Source organism: Helicoverpa zea, chromosome 2 (genome assembly GCF_022581195.2).
Source record: "Helicoverpa zea isolate HzStark_Cry1AcR chromosome 2, ilHelZeax1.1, whole genome shotgun sequence".
Classification (NCBI taxonomy): domain Eukaryota; kingdom Metazoa; phylum Arthropoda; class Insecta; order Lepidoptera; family Noctuidae; genus Helicoverpa; species Helicoverpa zea.
In genome coordinates this window covers 10,107,538-10,132,002 of record NC_061453.1, presented here as the reverse complement: position 1 = coordinate 10,132,002, position 24,465 = coordinate 10,107,538, and the positions used below count along the sequence as shown (strand labels likewise).

The following is a 24,465-nucleotide window of genomic DNA, read 5'->3' as shown; positions in this document are numbered from 1 at the left end:
AGAAGCTGGCCTGAATCTAGTTTTATAAGTGGTGTATCAGATTGATAAACAAAAATCTAATCCTTGTTTCTTGCCAAACAGTAGAGAGCAGAACTTGGGAGGATCAGTAGCAGGAAATACAAATAAAAATATTTCATTTCAGCTAGTAGTTATAATGTAGGGTAATATAATATATAAGCAAAATAACATACATGTAAATGTGCATCAACATGTTTGTATTTCATATTGCGCTTGTTCATTCAACCATCTAATCCATTCATCATTTACTTTCTTTTCCAAGGTGACTTCTTGGAACACTTCACTAACTGACTTTTCCTGAAAACCTAATTTATTAAACATTTTGATACTGATAGTGTTAGTCAGAGATATTTTTGCTTCAAATAGTTTTATATTTATGTGTTTTATTCCATAAAGGAACATTAAAATAACAGCTTCCCATCCAAACTTTTTGCCACGGGCTGACTCCTCCGCTATCATAATTTCTATTTCACCTGCTGCAAGCTCATTGTCAGTTATGAATATATTTGTGTCTCCAATCATTGCATCTAGAAATAAATAAATTGTGTGAGTTAAATTCATAATATAAATATATTCCATTTAACCTTCGTACATTATTTACCTGTATCATCATTACTTTTTTCATAAATATCTTTGTCTAATATTATAAAAGTGCATTCTGAAAATAAAATACTTTGTGTAAGTATGAGCTATCATGCGAGAAACAAACACTGGCACAGGTTTACTTCAGCCAGTTAGATACATGAATAAAACACACTGTCTTCATCTTCACGCCAAGACCTTTGCATTTCGTATTCCTCCTCTAATGTCAATGGTTCCGATGCTGTTAGTTTCTGCAGTTCTACAGATTGCATCCACTCGTGGTACCTGAAAAAGTAAATAGGTCTAAAACTTAGAATACAACCGAACCAACTAGCAACAAAATCTTCTGAAACTCTAAAACTTACCTGGGCACATGATATTCTCTATATGGTACGAGTACCAAGTTCTTTCCAACTATTTTAGTGTTACTGTTTAATTTCATCTTGAATGATTATGAATGGGTTGGTTGGTGATGATTTCACTGTTTTTTCAGGCTCAGCTCAAGTCTGTTTTTCGAATTTTGACATTTATTTTGATTACTGCTATCAATAGTGGTGGATCGTGTAGCTCGATGGTAGTTGCTAGCAAACTATAAAGTCGATCCAACTTGATGCAAAATTGTGATCGATTGTGTTCTTGCTATTTGCTGTCACGTTGCACGTGGGTCATTGAGTTGAAACCAATTTTTGGTATTAGCTGAAGGCAGAGCGGCATGAGTACTAGAGTACAAGGCTGTATCATTTCTTTTATTTATTCATTGCTGAGCCATAAACAGGGCCGTCTTTAAACTATTTGAGGCCCTGGGCACATTAGGATCATGGGGCCCCTATGACCTTGAGAAAACACTATTTAGTTATAATATATAAAGAAAATAGACAAACAAGGTTCTAAATTTATTTTTATTTAGTTACTACCTAAAAAAAAATAGGATATATAAAAAATAATCTACAAAAGTAACTCGCTTAGCACAAAATCCTTAGATTAACTCTTTGTTGATTGCAAAGGCACCCTTCTAGATTTAAGATGAGCAAAATTGTTAATCACTTCTTCAAAATCTATGGTAGGTATTGAGAATATCACATTCTATGGACATCAGCGACAAACTAGTATGAGAGCTCAGAAAATCAAAACACTTTTCGACGGCTAAATCAGTTTATTATAAGAATAACAGCAATCAGATTATCAGTTTATCAGTTTATTGCTAATAAATAGACAACAATCACAATCACTACACTGAGCGTCTTTTCAGCTTCAAGATTCTCCAACAACTGACTTTTACGCGCGCGCTACTTCCCTCCATCTTTAATAATCTTCCCGCCAATTTTAAAACGGAAGTTGTCAACCGGAAGTAGTGCGGCGTTTACAATATAAATAAAATGATTTAAGATCAATAATTCCTACGAGTAAAATAACAATAAATTAAATCAGTATTAGAATTATAGTTCACAAAATAATATTTTAACCTGTGTATGTAACATTGGCATCTATAAATTGCAACGATTCTAACAGTCGGCCTTTTCTGACATATTTCCCGTCCCGGGAAACCAGTACAATTCTTAATTATAATAAATAACTGTAACATAAATAATCCATTAAATCTTAATTAATAATTTTTCATGATTATTATGCTAAGATATTAAGGCCTCATTCATATCCTTAACATCTGTCCTAACTGAGACCTCGTACATATTCTCAGTCAGGCCTTCTCTTACTAAACTTAAGTGCTAAGATATTAAGGCCCCATACATGTCCTTAACATCTGTCCTAACTGAGACCTCAGACATATTCTCAGTCAGGCCTTCTCTTATCAAACTTAAATGCTAAGATATTAAGGCCCCATACATGTCCTTAACATCTGTCCTAACTGAGACCTCATACATATTCTCAGTCAGGCCTTCTCTTACTAAACTTAAATGTTAAGATATTAAGGCCCCATACATGTCCTTAATATCCGTCCCAACTGAGACCTCAGACATATAAATATCCTTAAAGTTAATCGCAACTGAGGCCTCAGACATATCCTCAGTCGCGTTACTAGTTACCAACAAGTTAACATCGTTCATCTTACTAGTTACTAAGATATTAAGGCCTCAGACATATCCTTAACATCCTACTTGTCTTAACATCCTACTTGTCTTCTAACTCATCGGTTTCTTCATTACTTGAAGTGTCCGACTCTGTTTCTGCCCTATTAAATACCATCCAGGGATGAATTTTGTCTACAGAAAAAATACCACTAAAACTTCGGTTACCCTTCCTGGATAATGGCGTGTCCTCAATGACATAACGATCATTATCCAGAACTTGTTTTATACGATATGGGCCTCTTAGTTTTGGGATCAATTTTCTACTGTTACCGGTTGATGCAATCTCTCTTTCTACTCTAACTAAATCTCCTATATTAAATGCTACTTCCTTTCTAACCCTATCAAACCGTTGCTTTTGCCTATCTTGATCATCTTTAATATGCTCTGTCATCTCTCTTCTAATGTTTTCTATGGGATTATCAATATTATCAGAATCATCCGTGACGCTAAGTTGTAACAATGAGCCTGACGTACCTACCAAATCAAGACCGAACAATGCCTGAGCGGGGCTTTTACCGGTACCCTTATTTTGAGTGTTATTTAGTCCCCATTGAATCTCGGATACACATTCATCCCATAAATTATCAGGCTTGCCAAGATTTGAAGCTGTTAATGCTGCTAAAACCGTCCGGTTATACCGCTCGACCTGACCATTAGCCCGCGGCGTCGCTACAGCGTTCATAATATGCTTTACACCTAACGAGTTTAAATAATCTTGAAACTTTTTAGATGCAAATGCAGTCCCGCGATCAGAGATTATGCGTTTCGGCACACTGAATGTGTGAAAGTAGTTTTTGATTGCGGCTATAGAATGAATAGATTTAGTACTTTTAACTGGCACAAGTATGACAAACTTCGTGAACGCATCAATGATTAATAGTAGATAAGCATTTCTGCGCCTACTTCGAACAAAAGGACCTACGTGGTCTATGTGTATGGTGTGAAATGGCTTATCAATTTTCTCGATAGGATGTAATTTTCCTGCTCTCTTCCCAGAAGGTATTTTAGCATGAGCACACTCTAGGCAAGATTGTACATATTTTTTTATAAATTTTCTCATTTTAGGGAACCAATAATTATTCTTTATAATTTCTAAAGTTTTGTCAAAACCGAAGTGTCCGATTTCGTCATGGTTTGATTTCAAGACTTGCCATCGGACACCTTTTGGGACAACCCAACGATCTCCGTCTTCAGTCTTCCTGTATAATAGTCCTCTTTTCACTACAAAATTATTTTTGATCTCAACCACATTATCGTGTTCACTATCATTTAATATTGAAATAATTCGTTGCAGTTCAGGATCGTTGAGTTGAACCGTAGCTACCCAGTCAGTATCTACATGTCCCACACGTAATTCTACTGAGTCCGTTTGGACAGGATTACGGCTTAAAGCATCCACGTGTGTCATAGCTGTGCCAGGTTTATAAATAATATTAAAATCGAATTCCTGTATAACATTCCACCATCGCGCAACTCTTGGTATTGTGTCCCTTTTCTCAAAAGTTGCGCGAAGAGAATTACAATCCGTAACTATAGTAAACGAAATGCCTAACAGATACACTCTGAACCGCTGTAGCGAGGTCACGACTGCCAAGGTCTCTAAGTCATAGGAGGTCAGTTTAGACTCTTCGGGAGAAGTTTGCCTACTATAATAAGCTACCGCGTTAAATGGGGAGTCTGTATTTGGTCTTTGCATTACTATACCAGCAACACCGATCTTAGAAGCGTCTGTATGTAACTGCGTTTCAAATTTGGGATTATAAAATGAAAGTATAGGGCGTTTGACTAGTTCCTTTTTTAACGTTAAAAATGCAAATTCCTCTACCTCACCCCATTTCCATATTGCATCCTTTTTTAGGAGCTGCGTCAATGGTTTGGCAATAATTGAAAATCCCTTGATAAACCTTCTGAAAAAGCTCGCTAAACCCAAAAACTGTCTGACCTTATGTTGGTCTGTAGGTCTGGGAAATTTATCTACTGCTTCGATCTTTTTCTGGCCCGGCTTAATGCCTGATTCTGTAACTTCAAAACCTAGGTAATCGATCGATTCTTTTAAGAAATGACATTTGGACAGATTGAGAGTTATGCCCGAAGAGCGAAATAAGTCTAGAATATCATGAAGTTTCTGTAATCCCTCGTCTATAGTTTGAGATGGTACAATTACATCGTCCATATACGCAAAAGCCTCTTTGAACCTAGCATTCCCCAAAATACTGTTAATGGTCTTTTGAAATGTGGACGGGGCATTGACGAGGCCAAACGGCATACGGTTGAACTCGTAATGTCCGTCAGGCGTTACGAAAGCAGTATAACGTTTTGAAGGTTCAGCTAATGGAATCTGGTAATAACCAGAAGCGAGGTCCAAAGAAGTATAATATTTATGGCCTGAAAGATTATCTAATTGGTCGTCTATTCGTGGCAGAGGGTAGTGTTCTTTTATCGTTTTCTTGTTAAGTGCCCTAAAGTCAATACAAAGGCGATGATCACCAGACTTCTTTCGTACTAGAACAATTGGTGAAGCATAGTCAGAAGACGACTCTCTAATTATATCGGAGCTTTCTAATTCATGCACAATATCGCGAACTACCTGACGCTCTGAATGGGACAACCTGTATGGTCTATAAACGACGGGTGTGGTATCATTGAGCCTAATGTTCATTTCAGCTCCAGTTATGCACCCTAATTCTTTGCTCGAAAAGGCAAAACAATCCCTAAAATTATTCAACAGCTCAGTCAATTTTAATATGTTACTAGAACCAATAGAGTGATCTACTTGTATAGCTTCCACTTCGATTTTTGTAATATTACTATTATCAGGACAGTGTTCGATCTTATTAACATCTATCGACCCTAATTTTAACTCATTCAATGGCAGTGCGCGTAGCAACAAAAAGTCTTTAGTTAAAACAAACTCAGCACCGAGTCCCTTTATAACTATATGGCCACGACTATTTGTTATGCGAATTAAGCTTTGTGATATTTCGTAAGATTTTAGGGGATCTTGGCAAAGACTTTGTTCAATAAATAGATCACCAGTATAATCTGGCTTAGAGTAAACTTCTAAAATAGTCAGCCCTTTTACAGTTACTGGATTATTAACATATAAGTTAACGCTAGCTATTCTGTTTTTAGATATTTTTAACTGATTGTTGGTTTTGTAAACGACTACGTGTTCCTGCTCTGTGAATGTTTGCCCTACTAACAATGGCACTTGCAATAAATGGTCAGGAACGACAAGTACTTCTACGGAAGCTTTGACAGAATCTATCTCTAGTTCAAGAACACATTTGCCTAAACAATTTACTACACTATCACCGAACCCTCTTATAACTGGTAGGTCAGATCGTAACCACGTATTAGCTAAATCCTTTGCAAATGTTTCACGTATCATGGTACATTGACTACCAAAATCAACGTAACAATCAAGATTTTGACCATTGACACTGGCAACTTTAAAATATTTTGATTCATCATCATATGGTTTTGAAATACGTAACACTGTTTTACTATTGCTATCGGCGGTTTTAAGATCCATTTTTCCCGGACAGTTATTAGAGGTATGACCTACTCTATGACAACTTTCACAACGTAAGATCGGCTTTTTACACAGAAAATAAGGATGGCCTTCGTCTCCACAATTGTAACATTTAGTTTGTTTATAGGATCTGTTACTTTTAACATCGGATGCATTATGATTGGACTTGAATGGCCGAACTTGTTTACTATCACTAGTGCTTGCCTGCATAGATAGATTTGGCTTCTCGGGCTTTCTAGTGGATCGGACATTCCTTAAATAGACTAGCAATTTATCAGGTTCTGTAAACTGTGTTGCTTCGGCACTTGTTCTAACTGATCTATCATCGATTCCAAATAGAATGCAATCTATAGCATTTTTGCCAACAATATTGCAACGATTTAACAGTACCATCTTTTGATAAAAATATTCTTCTAAAGAGTCACCAAATCTAGCTCTGCAAGCTAGCATGTCTGTTAACAACTGCCCATAGTTCTCATCGCTTGGGAACGCCATTTTCAATTTATTCTGCCATTCAGCCCATGAGAACAGTAAACTAGGTAAGCCTTGGTACCATTTTTGTGCCAAGCCCGATAATTTAGGAAGAGCATAATGAATTATTTGCCTTTCAGTCCAATTATAAATTGCGGCACACTCATTAACTTTCAATAACCAAGTCTCAATAGTTTGATTCCGCTTGACAGGGTCAAACTCTGGAATAACATTCATTACCGGATAACGCTCATTACCTCCGTCTGTTTTCATGGTCTGAACAAGCTCTTTGAATACCGAAACTAAAACGTTAGTATTACAGTCATTATTAAAAGTAACTTGAGGTTGACTCACTGTTGGTGTAGCTGCTGCTGCAGTAGTAGGCAGACCCATTTGTGCTGCATTTCCTTGTAGTGGAGGGCAGGACTCAGGACTTGGAGACATATCACGATTTCGCGACATATCACGCCTTTGATGACCGCCAGGATCTCGAGCGCCATCACGCCTCCGCGATACACTACGCCTTCGAGGCGTGCGAAGACGCCTCCTAGACTCGCTGCGGCGCTGTGACCTCCTAGTCTTTCGCTGTCTCCGTACTGGTGAGCCAGACTCGCTCTGGGTTGAATCAGCCGAATGTTTACGCCGAGTAGACTTTCTTTTATGACCCATAGTTTTTTTGTATGGGCGGCAAGTCCTTTCACCGAGGGCGATATTCTAATCGCGATCACGATTATATCCCACTTCTGAGCTATGAGAGCTCAGAAAATCAAAACACTTTTCGACGGCTAAATCAGTTTATTATAAGAATAACAGCAATCAGATTATCAGTTTATCAGTTTATTGCTAATAAATAGACAACAATCACAATCACTACACTGAGCGTCTTTTCAGCTTCAAGATTCTCCAACAACTGACTTTTACGCGCGCGCTACTTCCCTCCATCTTTAATAATCTTCCCGCCAATTTTAAAACGGAAGTTGTCAACCGGAAGTAGTGCGGCGTTTACAATATAAATAAAATGATTTAAGATCAATAATTCCTACGAGTAAAATAACAATAAATTAAATCAGTATTAGAATTATAGTTCACAAAATAATATTTTAACCTGTGTATGTAACATTGGCATCTATAAATTGCAACGATTCTAACACTAGTTAATCTCTCTTGAAGCATTGTACTTCTTAATTCATTTTTTATTCGTTTCAATTTGGAGAAGGTGCGTTCTCTGCCAGTGGCGGCGTAGCATCGGGTAGCACCCGGGGCGGGCTACTTATTGAGCAACCCCCTTCCAAAAATAACGACAAAATATAACCACGTAGTAAAATCATACAGAATTAACACAAAAGTACCCAAACAAGTTTGAAAAAAGCACTGCAAAGCGAAGATATTTTTTTTTTAATTTTGATTTTTGGGACGCAATGGAGATATAAAGAATTCAGAGAAAACTATTGCTAAAGTGTAAAGCGCGAGCGCAGCGAGCGCGAAATTTTTGAGATTTTTAACACAAAAGTACCCGAACAAGATTGAAAAAAAGCACTGTAAAGTGAAGAAGGCGCGAGCGCAGCGAGCGCGAAATTTTTGAGTTTTGGTACACAGAAGTACTCAAACAAGTTTAAAAAAAAGCGACCAGAAAGTGAACCAGCTGCGAGCGTAGCGAGCTCAACATTTTTTGACATTTGGGACGCAAAAGTCCTCCACCTCCGCTTACAAATAGCGCCTAAATAGCTTAGAAATATCCAAGTGATTTTTTTTTTATTGTTATTATGAGGACTCTCTAATTTACCTCAGAATTAAGCACAAATTAAAAGAAACCGAAAATTTTAAGCGAGCGTCAATTGTTTTTGCTACTTCGGTGCTTTAACTTTTTGCTAGATTGAGGACTCAAAAAATAAGCGCAGAACAAATTAGAAATGAAGAAGAGACATTTTTTTTTTCCAACTTTGCGGAATTAATTTAAGTAATCAGATAAAAGCAAAAATACAAAGAGAAGGGCGACAGTGACTGAGAGGGGTGACCGCCTCGATGTCTCGCACATGCACTGTTGTAGGTTTGTTTAAAATTTCTAAAAAGGCTTCGCAGATTAGAATGGCACCCTTAGTGACGTTATCATCATGCTTAAAAATATTCTCAATGCAATTTCTACGTTAGCAAATGTGTGTTCTTCAATTTTGTTTTGCTTTAATAGATTATATGCTTCCTGTACACAGTTCTGAACTTTCACTCTGAACATTTTTTAAGTATTCTTTTAAATGTTCATTATCATTCTTTTAATTGGTCATTATCATCAGATTTTTAGTACCTAAATATCGGTTATCATTTGGTAATCTGGCAGGAACTAGGGGGCCCCATTCGATCGCGGGGCCCTGGGCACTTGCCCATAGTGCCCAGTGGAGAAGAGGGGCCTGGCCATAAAACAATATTAATACCTCTTCTTCCTCCTACCCTATTCCTATGGCCCACAAAATCATTCGTACGGTTTGTTTGTGGATTTAACACTATTATAGGCTTTGTACTGTTCTATTGTTTAGCCATTTAGTAATCGATTCTCGCTTATAATCAATGTTTTAAGGGCGGGCGCTGCACTGCTTTTATTGTCATGCATGACAGCAAGCAAAGGTGTCAATTGTGTCATAAACTGTCAAAACTGTTTGGAAGGGTGTTGTGTTGTGTGGAGTCGTAATCTTATCTCAGCAAATGTTTAATCAGAATTTCGCGTGCCCTTTATGTTCGTTATCAACATAACTCCCTGGCACATGAGCTGACCTAGTAATCCTAATTTTGGTGTACTTCAAGTTCTAGTTTTTATTCGGTAAGTTTTGTATGCTTTCTGTTTTGTTGTTGTATGTTGATGTGTTATTGGGTTCCTTAAATTTGCTGTAATTTAAATGTTAAATGAAGAGATTCTTTCAGGAATGACGATGAATCAATACGAAACAGAACGTCGTCTGTGTTGGAGCTACTTGTTTGTAGTGGTGTTCCTCGCCGTGTCTGTCTTATGTGTGGGAATACCGTACAACCACTGGCGGACGACGCTGGACGTGTGTCCCGGCGGTTACTTCGAGAACACCAACTGCGGCTGCATTTTGTACGGAGTCAGCACGTTTCAGTACTTCAATGGAGGTCACAACTCCTACTGCCTGTATGCCGTGTTCGCACCTTTGCCAGTTATTGTCTATGCTATAGTGATGGCACTGTTCCATATGTACAGAGTGTGTATCAATAATGTAGGACAGTATGAGGATGAGAAGTCTACAACCATGGAAGAAATGTAAGTAATCCCATGTTACCTTCAGCTATAAGACATTATTTATCATAAGAATCTTATATAAAGTTTATATCAACATGACTCATTTTCAGTGAGGGTGAGTCAATAGTAGTGAGCACAAGGACGAGAGTGAGCAGGAGCAATGACTCTGTCATATACTGTTGGATCCCCACATCGTGCATAGCTGGACTGTTTGCTGTGTACTCTTTGGTACATGCTGCCATACTAACTGATGGCTTCCTAAAGACCTGCACGCAATATAGAGGATATTTAGTCAGGGTAAGTTTACCTAATTTTATTATAAAAAAATAAAAATGCAAGTGGTACTTTGGCCTAGAAACTCTTAGGGGCTGCCTCCACGAGCGACAGAATCGTGGCGATATTATCGCCGTGCCACGTTTTTCTATACACCCTCTATGGAACCGTCTCCACACGGCGATATTATCGCCGCGATGCGACGAGTGGCAACGAGCGCGCAAAACGTCATTACATCGTCGCTAGCCCGCCGCGACTAGCAACGCGATCGCCGTGCGCTCGCGGCGCCGAGCGACGAGCGCGCGGCGGGCGCGCTGTCAAACGCAGCGTCATTTCAGCATTGCCTCTCGTTAAGCGAAGACGTTTCTAGAAGTCTGGTCGTCTGGCACGTAACTGAATCCCTTCTTTGGCAACGTGACGTCAAGGAAACGCGGCGATACCGTTATGAGTCGCCGCGGAATCGCCGCGATACCGTAACGACTCGCGACGATACGCGGCGAAATTATCGCTCGTTCGTGGAGATTATCTGACGATATAAGGGCGGACTCGTCGCGATTCTCTCGCTCGTGGAGGCAGCCCCTTAGGGCCAGAGATACTAAATTTTTATTCATAATTCCCAACTATAATCTTGACAAAGTTTGATAGCACATTAAATTAAGACCATTTAATTAAGACCCTGCAAGACCCCATATCAATGGCAGATTTACCATAGTGTGTACCAGTGCTTTGTGGGCAAGCCCACAACTCTAATCTTGTGACGAAACTCTTCCCCTTGGGTATTTCCTTTATGTACCTACTTATGTACTTATACTGACTAGACTAAAGGCTGGAGGCAGACCCCAACCAAAACTAATTAAAGCAAGTGTTTCCATAAATTCCACAGGACAGGAGTTAGAGCAATCAAAGCTCCAATGAGAAAATGTTAAACATATTTTTATATTTTTTAATAATCACTTTTAAATCAAATGAATATTTCTTGACAAACTTAAAGGCGTCTTGGAACATAGAGTGAGTCAATATGCAGAAAGTTGTTTGCCTCCATCACATAACACATACAAAGATACATTGGCTCATAAAATACCGCATCTAAGCGTTGGCCACAATCCAGTTAGAGAAATACGAAACACGAGCATTCACACCCGGGTAGAGGGGATGTGCGCATCTATAGCCCCACGAGGTTATTCCGATGATAACATGGTTGTGTAGCAGGGGACCGCCGGAGCAAAGAGTAAAGTAATATATAGGGAAAAGAGAGCCCACTCACGTGTTATTCTTGCAACCCAATTTGACAATGCGCCATCTTTCTCTAAATTGGCCCCGAACTACCTACATAGCTATAGCTATAAAAATATTATAATTATGCATCATATTCATAACATTTTCTATTAGGGTAAGTAGCACCATATAACTATAACATTGGTTATCGTTATAGTTACATGGTGTTACTTACCCTAATAGAAAATGTCATCGTTAATATAGTAAAAGGTCGAAGGAAAACAAATAATTATTATATATTACTTTTTATTTACGCGTGTATGCGGAATGCAAAAAACCGCCATATTGATATTATTATGATCGGATTTGTTAAGTTACTTGGAATACTGACACCAGGTCTTTTTAGATGAAAGGACAATGGGCAGATTGGTATACCCCACCAATAGCAATGTCATATATATCATTGGATAGGCCTTTTTATGTAGAACAACATTTACTATGACAGCTTTGCTGAAATGTTTGTCCGTTCTGAGATATAGATCAAAAACTGTGCAAAAGTTAGAACTAAGTAATCTATTGATAACTCAAGTTTTTAAAGGAAAATCTAAGTACTACCAAGTGTAAGTCTTGTAAGTGCTACCTGCTGTGCCCGTTAGGGTCCATAATTGTTACTATTATGTAGCATTTCAACCTTTTATTGTATCAACTGGATTTTGGGCGTAATGAGAAACCGCACCAATAGCAAAGTCATATATATCGTTGGATAGGTCTTTTTAATTGGAACAATATTTACAATGACAGCTTTGTTCTATTGTTTGTCCGTTATAAAAGGTTGAAATGCTACATACCTAATAGTAACAATTATGGACCCTAACGGGCACAGCAGGTAGCACTTACAAGACTTACACTTGGTAGTACTTAGATTTTCCTTTAAAAACTTGAGTTATCAATAGATTATTTAGTTCTAACTTTTGCACAGTTTTTGATCTATATCTCAGAACGGACAAACATTTCAACAAAGCTGTCATAGTAAATATTGTTCTACATAAAAAGACCTATCCAATGGTATATATGACATTCCTATTGGTGGGGTATACCAGGTCCCATATATTTGTGCCCATTGTCCTTTGATATTTGTGCTTTTTTAAACCGTATTTAATTTATTCGCCTATTATATCTTTTTTTAAAGTGTCTAATATTTTCCTCATACTTTTCTCTAATTAATATTGCATAAATAATTTTATATTAACAAACAAAATCGATTATAGTGTAGTGCCATCTGTTGGTAATTTAAGGTATCTTTTAGATAGTAAATAGTTTCCGAGCCAAATAAAAGGTGGCGACTCTTCGTTTACTTAGCTGTCAAAATGTACGGAGTGTCCTCCCCCTGCGCCGGAGTCTCCCCCGCAGGCGTCCCTACCACCCTCGTTTAAGACCCCAGCACAGAGCATGTTGCTCGTCACGTCGGGCAACCAGCCATAGTTCTCCTGAGACTTCAGATAGGCGTAACGTTCGGTGCAAAGTTGGTGGTTGATGATGTTCACGTCGACACGCATAAGCTGCTGGGATGTCGGCCCTTGATCCTGAAAATAATAATTTATTTTTACACTTATATTGGCATGGCGTTAAATATTATCAGACAAAACAATAGAATAATTATAATAGGCGGTGCGTTTAAAATCGAGGCTAAGAGTACCCTGTGACGATACGTTTTCGTTATATTTGTACGAAATGGTGACATTGCAACCAAGTATTTACGTGGTTCGTAAATTAGTGCTGTAAATTTTGAAGTTATTGCATACAGACTTATAGACCGTAGTGGTGGAAGACTTTGTCTTATAAGTTCGTAGATAATTACCCATAGTCTGCGCCATCCGATATGAGTGACAGTGGCGCCATCTGCAACCTGGTAGTTAGATCCAGCGATGCTACCGGCCTGCACGTTGTTAGAGTACACGGCTGGGTTGTTGAAGTCAGTGGCGGATTTACAAATTTGCCGCTAGTAGGCCATTCAATTTTTGCCGCCCCTAATGATTGTGAACTTAATGATATTTCTGTCAGTTACTAGATTATTTTTGCAACCCACTATGTACCGAAGAGTTTAATGTTGACCTAACAAGTTTATCTGACAGCGACTTTAAAGCGTAAAACCTCTGTAACTTTTAAACGGCTCAATTGATTTTCATGAAACTCGCCCGTAAAACACCTGTAATACAAAAAAAATACTAAATTAAAATCGGTTCATTCGTTCGGGTAGGTACTATATCAGAGGCGCACCCATCGGGTGGCACCCCCCCAAAAAAACGACACAATATAATCACGGACTAAAATTGTAATTGAAGTACTTAAAAATTGTGTAGAAATCATACATGGTGCTTTTTGCTAGGTTTAACATAAAGAAACCGGTACCACTGCAAAGTTATAAAGCGCTAACTAGTTTTATAGAAACCAGTGTCAAGCAAAATTTTTAAGATTTAGAACAGTAAAGTACCAAAACGAGTTTATAAAACCGGCCTAAAGTGAAAAAGTCGCGAGCGTAGCGAGCGCCAAATTTTTTGAGTTTGAGGACACAAAAGCGAAATTATTTGGGACACAAAAGTCCTCCACCTCCTGATCAGCTTAGAAATCGTCAGCGTAGAGTGTCAGTTGTTTTTGCTACTTCGGTGCTTTAACTTTTTGTTAGATTGGACTCACAGAGCGCAGAATAAACCAGAAAAGATGAAGAAACCGCGAGCGAAGCGAGCGGATTTTTCAATTTATTTTTATTGAAACGCTATTGGAATATTTTAAAATTCATGATCACATAAACCTAAGCATATATTAAATAAAATAAAATAAAAATAGCCTTTATTCAGACCTTGTTTACAGTATACAATCTTAATCTAACAACTCTGACGAGTTGATGACACCAACGACCTGGTCTGTTTGCCCAACTTTGGCAAAGGCCTCCTCCATTTCCTTCCACTCTGCTCTGTTTTGGGCTCTTCTAGTCCATATATTCCCTGCTATGCTTTTAATTTCGTCATCCCATCTTCGGTACTGTCTTCCTCGATTTCTTTTCTTGTCCCTAGGGTACCAAGATATTATGTTTTTGTTCCACTTGTCATTGCCTCTGACTATGTGGCCGGACCATTTCCACTTTAGTTTCCTTATTCTAGTTGTGACATTCTCAATTTTCATGCGCCTTCGGATAGTGGTGTTTCTTATTCTATCAGATTTTCTTATATTTAGCATGCTTCTTTGCATTGCCGTCTGACATGTTTCGAGTTTCTTATATTGCGCTTTGGTGAGAGCCCATGTCTCGCAGCCATATGTCAAGACTGGGAGTATACAAGTGTTATACAGTTTTGTTTTCACGTACGTTTTGATTTCTGTATTCTTCATTATTTCCTTAAACCCCCAGTAGCGTTTCCATGCATTTCCAATCCTTGTGTCGATTTCTTTTGCCATTATATCAGTGACCGAGATTTGTTGGCCCAAGTAAGTGTATTCTTTTACAAACTCTACTGGTTCGCCGTTTAAAAGAATATTGTCTTCCAATGCGTTTGTCATAGCTTTGGTTTTTGAAGTGTTCATCGTCAGACCTACCTTGCGGCTTTCTCTATCCAGATCAGTGATCATGTATTGTAGTTGGTCTTTGCTCCTTGCCAGTATTATTATGTCATCAGCGAACCTCAAGTGTGTAAGATTTTCGCCATTTATGTTAAGTCCGTAGTGGTCCCATTCCAGTCTCCGAAAGATATCTTCCAGTACAGCTGTGAATAATTTAGGTGACAGTGGATCTCCCTGGCGTACGCCTCTGTTTATGTTTATTTGTTTCCCTTGTTTCTCTAGTTTTATTCTTGCTGTACTGTTAGTGTATATGCTTTTTTTAAAATCCTAATGTATTTCTGGTCGACTCCTTGTTTCTTCAGACATTGCCAGATACTGTTGTGTTCTATTGAGTCAAATGCCTTGTTGAAATCGATGAAGCAACAGTAGAAGGGCACTTTAAACTCTTTGGCTTTTTCAAAAAGTTGTCTTACCGTTAGTATATGGTCCAATGTTGAATAGCCTGACCGGAAGCCAGCCTGTTCCTTGGGCTGGTTTTCATCAAGAGTTTTGGTTATTCGCCTTAGGACAATTTTTGCAAAAAATTTGTAATGTTCGACATTAGGCTTATTGGTCTGTAGTTGTTAATTTCTCCTTTGTCCCCCTTTTTATGGAGTAGGATTATTGTTGATGTAGTCCACTGTGCAGGAATTTCCTCGGTGTGCAATATGTCGTTGAAAATGTGTTTAAGTAGTGGTACTAGCTCGTTTTTGCAATCTGTAAGTAATTCGTTGCTGATATTATCAGGGCCGGGAGCTTTATCCTTCTTCTGTGTTTCTATTGCCTTGTATATTTCTTCTATTAGTATAGGTGGGACCGCGTCGGTGTTATTTAAGTCGGTGTTTACTATTTGGTTCTTGCTGGAGTAAAGGTTTTCGTAGAATGTAGTTGCTATTGACAGTATATCATATCTTTTTGTTTTCGTTTTCGAAAGTCGGTCTTTCATATTGGGTATCCAGTTTTTCTTTTCTTTTAAAGTTTTTAGAGCTTTTTAATACCTCCGGTTTTGCTTATGTATTTTTCAAAAGTTTCACGCCTAGTGCGTTCTCTGTCTTTTCTTATTTGGTTTTTGATTTCTTTACTTATTTCGCTTATTTTGTTTCTGATAATTTTTGTTTTCTTTGTAGTATTTAACAGTTTTGATCTTGCTTCTAGGAGTGTAATTACTTTCTCTGACAAGTTTTTCTTATCCTTCGTATTATATTTAGTATCAGGTTCTGGTCTCAATGTCAATATTTCATGTAGTATGTTGTACTTCTGCTGAGTATTTATACCCTCAAAGGATGATTCTGTCACTAATTTCAGTTTGTCTTTGATGGTGTTTAACATTTGTTTGTTATTTGGTGTTGTGGTGGTCTTCTGACTTTGAAGGGTCGACTTTTAATAGTGCCCATTGACCTGCTCAGACGTGCTCTGAGGACTCGGTGGTCGCTATTAAAATTTAGATAAATGGTGCCGCAGTCGTCAATTAATTTTGGTCTATTTGTTAAGATGTAATCAATTTCGTTTTTGAAACTGCCGCCTGGCGATTCCCAAGTCCATCTTTTTGAAGTTCTTTTCTTGAATAGGCTGTTCATTATCCTCATGTTATTTTCCATCGCCATTTCTATTAGTTTTTGTCCGTTCCTTGTTCTTTTCGCTCTGTTGTAAGGGCCAAGTACAATATCTTCTCCATTTCGTGGACTTCCAATCTGAGCATTGAAATCTCCCATTACTATGCAGTGTTTGTATGTGTACTTTTTTAGGGCGATGTTGAGAGTTGAGTAAAATGCATCGATTTCTAAAGTAGATGACTGCTCTGTTGGTGAGTAAGCTTGCACTATAGACCATATTTCCTGTTTTGGAGGAATTTTAATATTTAATTTGTTGAGTTTTGAGGACACAAAAGCGAAATTATTTGGGACACAAAAGTCCTCCACCTCCTGAACAGCTTAGAAATCGTCAGCGTAGAGCGTCAGTTGTTTTTGCTACTTCGGTGCTTTAACTTTTTGTTAGATTGGACTCAAAGAGCGCAGAATAAACCAGAAAAGATGAAGAAACCGCGAGCGAAGCGAGCGGATTTTTCAATTTATTTTTATTGAAACGCTATTGGAATATTTTAAAATTCATGATCACATAAACCTAAGCATATATTACAGTGAGTTTATTAATCGTTTATTTATATATGGATTGTGTACTCGTATAATTATAAAAAAAAAAAACTGTAAAAAAATTCGCAAAATTTGCCGCCCCTCTAAATCTGCCGCTCTAGGCACTGGCCTACTTGGCCTATTGGTAAATCCGCCACTGGTTGAAGTGCAAGATGGCTACGTCAAAGTTCAGAGCACTGTGGTCGTATTGCGGGTGTAGAACAACTCGGTTGAGTGTGTGCACGATGTCTTCGCTGTCTGAGAGAGAACTGCCGAGGACTGCGCGCCATTGCCAAGCAAAATCACCGCTAAACAAACAATTATAGTTCAATTATTAAATTCGGAGCTACTTTTAAAATTTCGGGCTTGAGAAGGAAAATCCTTATAGAATCACTTAGTTGTCTGTCTAGCTTCCTTTTTAGTCTGGAACGTGTAGGGGTACAAATTCACACACAATATTGACTAAAGCCATAATCGTTCTCGATAAAACGCAGCAAGAATATTTAAAATCGGACCACGAGAACCAGACATAAGTGCATTCAAGCTAACAAACAGACAAAAAAACACTTCTGTAATGATTTACATACTGGAAGCAGTGAGCAGCGGAGAGCACGGAGGTTCTAGTGAGGAGAGATCCTCCGCAACTTTGCGCCCACCAGATACTCAAAACATTTCTCTGCATGTTCGTCATGTAAGGATACGCCGAGATGGAAGTAGGTGTGCCGTCGACTATACGGCTCATGCTCCTTGGGTTCGCTGAAAAAAATAATGTTTTACGTGACTCTTCATCCCATTCATCGTAATTTTCACTCTAACAAAAGTCAGGCTATACCAATAGCTTGGTATTTTCCGCGGGCGACGGGAGACGTGGTCAGTGAGAGTGGAAACGCGCGTGCGGCACCCAGTTACGAATTACTATATTATACCTACAGCTTGAGTTGTAACTTCGTTTAATTACCGAAATATCCAACATGGTAGCAGAGCGTGGTTAATGTTGTTGATATACGCTGATATTTCGGTTGGATTGCTGTATTTGCTGACTTCGAAGAAAACCGGCCGGCTTTTGTTCTGCAACTATCGTACTTTGCAATGGCGTCCACAAACGTGAATACCATAGAAAAACTCAAAGGGTTGGAAAATTATTCTACGTGGAAGTTTACTATGCGGATGTTGCTAGTACATGAAGAACTTTGGGAATTCGTCGAAAAAGAATTGAAATCCGAAGCCGAAAGTGCCGACAAAAAGAAGGAAGAAAAGGCGCTGGCACGAATTGCACTTTCAGTGCACTCCGATGTTATTCCTAACATTCGATCAGCGAAAAGTGCATACGAAGCATGGAATAATCTGAAGAAGGCGTACGAAGGTCGTGGACTGTCCAGGAGACTTGGCCTGCTGAGAAGTTTATTCAACACTAAGTTGAGTGATTGCAGCTCAATGGAAAACTACCTAAATAAAATTAAGGAATTTTCACATCAGTTGAGTGAAATGGAGTACCCCCTGGACGACGAATTTGTTGCTGTGATAATGCTGAGCGGTCTTACTGAAGACTTTGACCCGTTGATTATGGCAATTGAAAATGCTGGTACTGAGTTGACTACGGAGCACACGTCAGGCAAGCTGCTAGAGGAAACTCGTAGACGGAAAGGCAAGCAGGATAGCGCGACAGCATTAGTCAGTCGGAAGCAGCCGAAATGTTTCAAGTGTAAGCGGTTGGGTCATTTTTCAAGAGATTGTCCTGATAAACAAGCTGCGACTGAAAAGGAGAAAACTCAGAGTCGAGACAAAAACAAGTCAAAGGCTAAATCGAACGAGAAGTCTTTGATCGCTGCGCTTTCAGTGAAAGTTCATAGTGATGTTTGGTATATCGACTCGGGAGCCACAAATCATATGTGCAACAACGATAAGCTTTTGTTAGATGTTAATCCAAATACAACTGTGGACGTAAGCATAGCAAATGGGGATAAGTTGTCGACTGCAGGTGTAGGACAAGTGAAAGTTAATCTTAAGGGGTGTACTAAGACTATAAGCGATGCCTATTATGTACCTAATTTAAGTACAAATCTCTTATCAGTGAGTGCTATGACCAATAAGGGCTATATTGTTACTTTTGATAGTCATTCTTGTACAATTTATGATGATGATGAAGTTTTAGCCACTGGTACACAAGTAAATGGTGTCTATCAACTCGACACTGTGTCAGACAATAGCTGTATGGAGCAACAGTCCTTGTCACTTGCGGCAGTAGCGGACTGCACATCCCAGGAGGTATGGCACCGGCGTCTAGGACATCTGAATTCGAGGAGTATGCATCTTCTGAAATCAGGTATGGCCACTGGTATTAATTATAATGTTTCTGATTATAAACAGTGTGTACCCTGCATTGAAGGGAAGCAAGCTAGATTGCCGTTCCCAAAGAAGTCCTATACTAGAGCTACTGAGGTGTTAGGTTTAGTGCATACAGACCTGTGTGGTCCTATACAGACTCCATCATTTAGTGGTGCCAAGTATTTCTTGAGTTGTATAGATGATTACACAAGAAAACATTTCATTTATTTCTTGAAGTCTAAAGATGAAACTTTTAAGTATTTTAAACAATTTAAAGCTCTTGTAGAAAATGAGACTGGAAAGAAGTTAAAAATACTAAGAAGTGATAGAGGTGGAGAATACATGAGTACTGAATTTCAGGATTACTTGAAGGCACATGGTGTCAAGCATCAGAAGACTGTGCCTAATTGCCCGCAGCAAAATGGTGTTGCTGAACGCTCCAATAGAACAATCATGGAGAAGGTAAGGTGCATGCTGCGCGATGCTGGACTGGGATATAAATACTGGGCTGAAGCTGCTAACACGGCTGTCTATTTAAAGAACCGAAGTCCAACAAAAGCAGTTCCTGGCACTACGCCGGAAGAAAAATGGAGCGAGCAAAAGGTAAATCTTAGCAATTTAAGGATCTTTGGTTGTATTGCTTATGTTATGATTAAAAATAGAAAGAAACTTGATTCTAAGAGTAAACCATACATATTTGTGGGGTATAGTGAGGAATCTAAGGGGTATAGACTCATAGACCCAAATAATCCTGGGAACTTAATTCATTCTCGTGATGTAATTTTCTTAGAAGATCAGTTTTATGTGTCAGATAGGTCACATAATGATAGTAGTGATCAACTATTGTTTCTTGATCTAAGTTCAGATCAGAATGGGGTTCCACCATCAGAATCATCTGCTGTGACCGCTGATAATTCTGATGACACTGTATTATCACAGAATGATCAACAGCGTTTAAGTATAATCACAATAGATAGTTCTGAGAGTGATAATGATATAGATGATCCCTTGGATTCAACTTACCTTCCAGGAGATGATTCTTTAGCTGAGGCAGAGTATTCTGAAGACTGCTCCTATGACGATGCTCCAGAATCTCCTTTGCAAAGCAATTTTGTAGCTTTTATGGCCTGCAGTGATCCTGACGAGCCTCGGACTGCAGCGGAAGCTCTTAATGGTCCAGAGTCAGAGTGCTGGCGTAAGGCTATGAGTGTTGAGTATGAATCATTTATTAAAAATAAATGCTGGACTCTGGTGAAACGACAGCAGGAGCAGAAGCCCGTGAAGTGTAAGTGGATCTTCAAGAAAAAGTATGGAGTAAATGGTGAGTTGTTGAGACATAAAGCTCGTTTAGTTGCTAGAGGTTTCACTCAAAAATATGGTGTTGATTACCAGGAAACGTTTTCACCTGTAGTGAGGTACTCCTCACTTAGATTACTCATTGCTTTAGCTGCCGAGTATAACATGACCATTGAACATATGGATGTTAAAACTGCATTTTTGAATGGTGATCTAAAAGAAACCGTTTTCATGGAACAACCACAGGGTTTTGAAGTTAAGGGGTGTGAAGACATGGTATACAAGCTCAACAAAGCTATTTATGGACTTAAACAAGCTTCAAAATCTTGGAATGATAAAATTAATAAGGTTTTGTGTGATAAGTTGAACTTTATTCGTCTTACTTCAGAACCATGTGTTTACCATAAGTCAGAAAACCAATCAATGATTTTCATTGCACTCTATGTCGACGATCTGATTATATTTACTTCTCCAAACTTTCAAGAGAAAGATAAAATTAAAGAAAGTTTGAGACAAGAATTCGAAATTACAGATTTAGGGCCAGCTCAACATATTTTAGGTATGAAACTGTCAAGAAAAGATAGTGGATTCTCTCTTGATCAGTCTAACTATATTCAAAAATTGTTGAAGAGATTTCGAATGGAGGATTGCAAGCCTGCAGGTACTCCAATGGAGACCGGCCTGAAGTTACCCCAGGAGACGTAGAAGGATGATACTTACAACTACAGGGAACTGGTTGGTTCGCTTATGTACATAGCAGTCTGTACTAGACCGGACATCAGCCATGCGGTAAGCTACCTCAGCCAATTTAATAATTGTTTTGGAGAGGTTCACTGGAAAGCTGCGAAGAGAGTCTTAAGATACTTAAAAGGTACAATTAATTTATCTCTTGTTTTCTCTAAAGGTGGGATGGATATTACAGCTTATGCGGATGCAGACTGGGCGTCTAATAACATCGACCGTAGATCATATACAGGCTATGTCTTTCTATTGGGTAAGTCCATCATCTCTTGGGAAAGTAAAAAGCAGCGTACTGTTGCTTTATCAAGCACTGAAGCAGAATACATGGCTTTGTCTGACACATGTAAAGAAGCTCTGTTCATTAGAAAGTTTTTATTTGAGATGCTTGGTGTCATGGCTAAAATAACTGTTCTTAATGATAATCAATCTGCAATAAAACTTTGTAAGAATTTTATGTTTCATTCTAGGACAAAACATATTGACATACGTCACCATTTTATAAAAGAAATTGTTATATAATGATGGTATTGTAGAAGTTAAGTATATGTCAACAAATAATATGTTAGCCGATGTATTGACAAAGCCACTTAATAAAAATTTGCATTGTAAATTCACGAATTTATTGTTAACTGTGTAACTTAATTTTATTACATGAATGGTTTAGTGTTTATAGTGTAACCTAAATGTTTGTGTGTTTATTTATGTTGACTGTTAAATTCGTTAGGAATGTTATGCATATTTTCTTGTTTATTTTTGTGTTATGTAAAGGTTAGAGTTGAACAGCTTGCGTTTAAGGGCCAGTGTTGAAGATGTGTAAACGCAACCTAATGTTATCTGTTATCTGTATCTAGTTTATCTGTGGTAGCTGTCACTCGTCCCTTTTTTTCACTATGATCTTTTATTGTACGCTTGTGTATATTTATAAAAATAAAATATCCGTTTATATTTCAATGTAACTTCGTTTAATTACCGAAATATCCAACAGCTTGCAATGTGAATCACCAAATTCTTCATTTTGACGGTTAAATTATAAATAGTGCATGGTTGAAAGTAAAAAAAATTAAGATAAATGACAACATGTATGACCGGATTGTTACGTCAGAAATGGAGATGTAGTTTTTAAATAGCTATCAGGAATCTTTGAAATCTTTGTCTCGAAGCTTGTATGTATAAGATCCGGCATAAATTGATTGATAAGCGGAATTAATAGACGCGTAAAATTCACAACTGGACTGGGGCTTTCCTAAAGTAGTGGGTACGGTTCAAAACAACATTTTTCATAATTTCCAATATGTCAATGGATATACCAGATTGATATCAGTAATATTAACAATGAGATACACCACTTATAATAGTAGATAATCACGGATTAATAGACAATTCTTCCAATTCAAAGTTTGAGATTATCTTATACCATCTAGTGCTACTGAGTACCGGTTTTCCACAAGGAGGGATTGCCAGTCCATTGCACATTTGAACACTTTACAACTTCCATACCCTCTGATGAGAACGGCTGTTAGATTTTCTAACTTCTGATGTTTTGTAAAGGCTGCTGCTCATCGCGTCTCTGAGGACTGAGCACAACTTGAGTCATTATGGGATGGATGGGCCTCTCAACTGTGTTCTGCACCCGAGAAATTCCTTACGTTACACGTAAAAATCTGGTAGCCGACTTCAAAACTCACCACTAGGAGTGTAATGTACTGATACTCGTATATGTAGGTATGTTAGGTACATACCTGAGGTTCCAAATTAAAGACCAGTATTTGGAATGAGTAGACTTTTTAGCCCGTAAGTTTAGTTTAAAGAGACATAACATCATAATTATGAACCTACACAATAGCATTAGGTAATGACAGAGACTCAGTCATAATAACCTAATTATCATTCGTGTTGCAGGAGCTGCGAGCCACAGGGGACCATGCGACCGCGATACACTTTCGTCTCGCCTGCCAGGCAATTTACGACTTTATGGACTACTTGCAAAAGGACGCGCCGAACAGTCGCCGCGGTGATTTCATCAACACAGGAGTGTCCTTGCATTTGGCAGTCATCGCCGCTTGGGCAGCTGTGGCTGTCTGGATATCTATCATTGTGTACACTGCAATGAGAGCGTTCAAAGAGAGACATGTACTTACGTGTTGCGGGAACTAATTAAACTGTATTTTTTTATAAAGTATTAAAGAAATAGTATCAATTCTATTGAAATGACACAGAATGTAGGCAGAAAGCCATAATGACTTAAGAGTGCCTTACCATTTTTTTAGTATCTACTTAATGATCAAATAAGATTTAATGTTAGTGCTTTTTTGTATTAAAATGCGAATCATATCGAACAACGAGTTAAATAAGTACTAGATTGACGTTAGTAGCCTTTTTTGCAAAGGCAATTTTTCTGACCAATTCTGGCTACTTTTTCCATATTATATGCGTGTTGAAGAATAATGACAAATACAACATACATATTATTACCAGATAAGCCATAGATTAATGAGTCAATTAGCGAAGACTGAGCTTTAAACCGTATTGTTGTAATTAAGCTTTATTAGCGTTGTAACAAGTTAACATTCCACCGAACATGTGAGCCATTTAGATACACTTATGTATTTACAAGCATTGAGCACATTTTTATATTCTAAACACCATTTTTGGTACTATGACACTATTGTATGTAAGGTTAAATGTTCGTCCAACTGTCTAGATTTTAAGCTAGGTACTTATGTATTACCTATGTACTTTATTTTGTGTATGAATTTTAATGACAAGTTGAACATGCTTGTGATTATAATGCACGCATTTGTTTTGTAAGAATATTCTATTTATAAAATTATTCGTCCATGTGCCGTCTAATTAATTTCTTACGTAAGTAAGTTATTGTTTTGATTTCTACAATCTATAAATACTTTACTTTAATAAAGAATATTTTTAAACATATTAATGTTTTTTTTTGTAACT

The 24,465-nt window shown here is 38.0% G+C and overlaps 2 protein-coding genes across 2 annotated transcripts; both read right to left on the bottom strand.

Annotated features, from left to right (window-relative positions):
- Positions 1-136: 136 nt before the first annotated feature.
- Positions 137-1,274, bottom strand: LOC124636359 (alpha/beta-tubulin-N-acetyltransferase 9). Its single transcript, XM_047172429.1, has 4 exons — positions 966-1,274; positions 776-885; positions 620-676; positions 137-545 (listed from the first exon to the last, which is right to left on the bottom strand). The coding sequence occupies exons 1-4, from the start codon at positions 1,040-1,042 to the stop codon at positions 205-207; spliced, it is 585 nt and encodes a 194-aa protein (XP_047028385.1). The 5' UTR covers positions 1,043-1,274; the 3' UTR covers positions 137-204.
- A 9,895-nt stretch (positions 1,275-11,169) lies between these two features.
- Positions 11,170-17,890, bottom strand: LOC124639372 (trypsin, alkaline B-like). Its single transcript, XM_047176707.1, has 5 exons — positions 17,736-17,890; positions 17,317-17,456; positions 13,287-13,402; positions 12,827-13,011; positions 11,170-11,435 (listed from the first exon to the last, which is right to left on the bottom strand). The coding sequence occupies exons 1-5, from the start codon at positions 17,888-17,890 to the stop codon at positions 11,300-11,302; spliced, it is 732 nt and encodes a 243-aa protein (XP_047032663.1). The 3' UTR covers positions 11,170-11,299.
- Between the last annotated feature and the right edge of the window lie 6,575 nt (positions 17,891-24,465).

Excerpts from the sequence above, each read along its gene's own strand:
- LOC124636359 (XM_047172429.1), bottom strand. The coding sequence starts at position 1,042 with ATGAAATTAAACAGTAACACTAAAATAGTTGGAAAGAACTTGGTACTC. Across the intron at positions 886-965 it reads AGAGAATATCATGTGCCCAG|GTACCACGAGTGGATGCAAT; the intron begins GTAAGTTTTAGA and ends TTACTTTTTCAG. Across the intron at positions 546-619 it reads AAAAAGTAATGATGATACAG|ATGCAATGATTGGAGACACA; the intron begins GTAAATAATGTA and ends ATTTATTTCTAG.
- LOC124639372 (XM_047176707.1), bottom strand. The coding sequence starts at position 17,890 with ATGAGCCGTATAGTCGACGGCACACCTACTTCCATCTCGGCGTATCCT. Across the intron at positions 13,012-13,286 it reads TCGGATGGCGCAGACTATGG|GATCAAGGGCCGACATCCCA; the intron begins GTAATTATCTAC and ends TATTATTTTCAG. Across the intron at positions 11,436-12,826 it reads AGGGACGCCTGCGGGGGAGA|CTCCGGCGGTCCCCTGCTAC; the intron begins CTCCGGCGCAGG and ends CTTTACTCTTTG.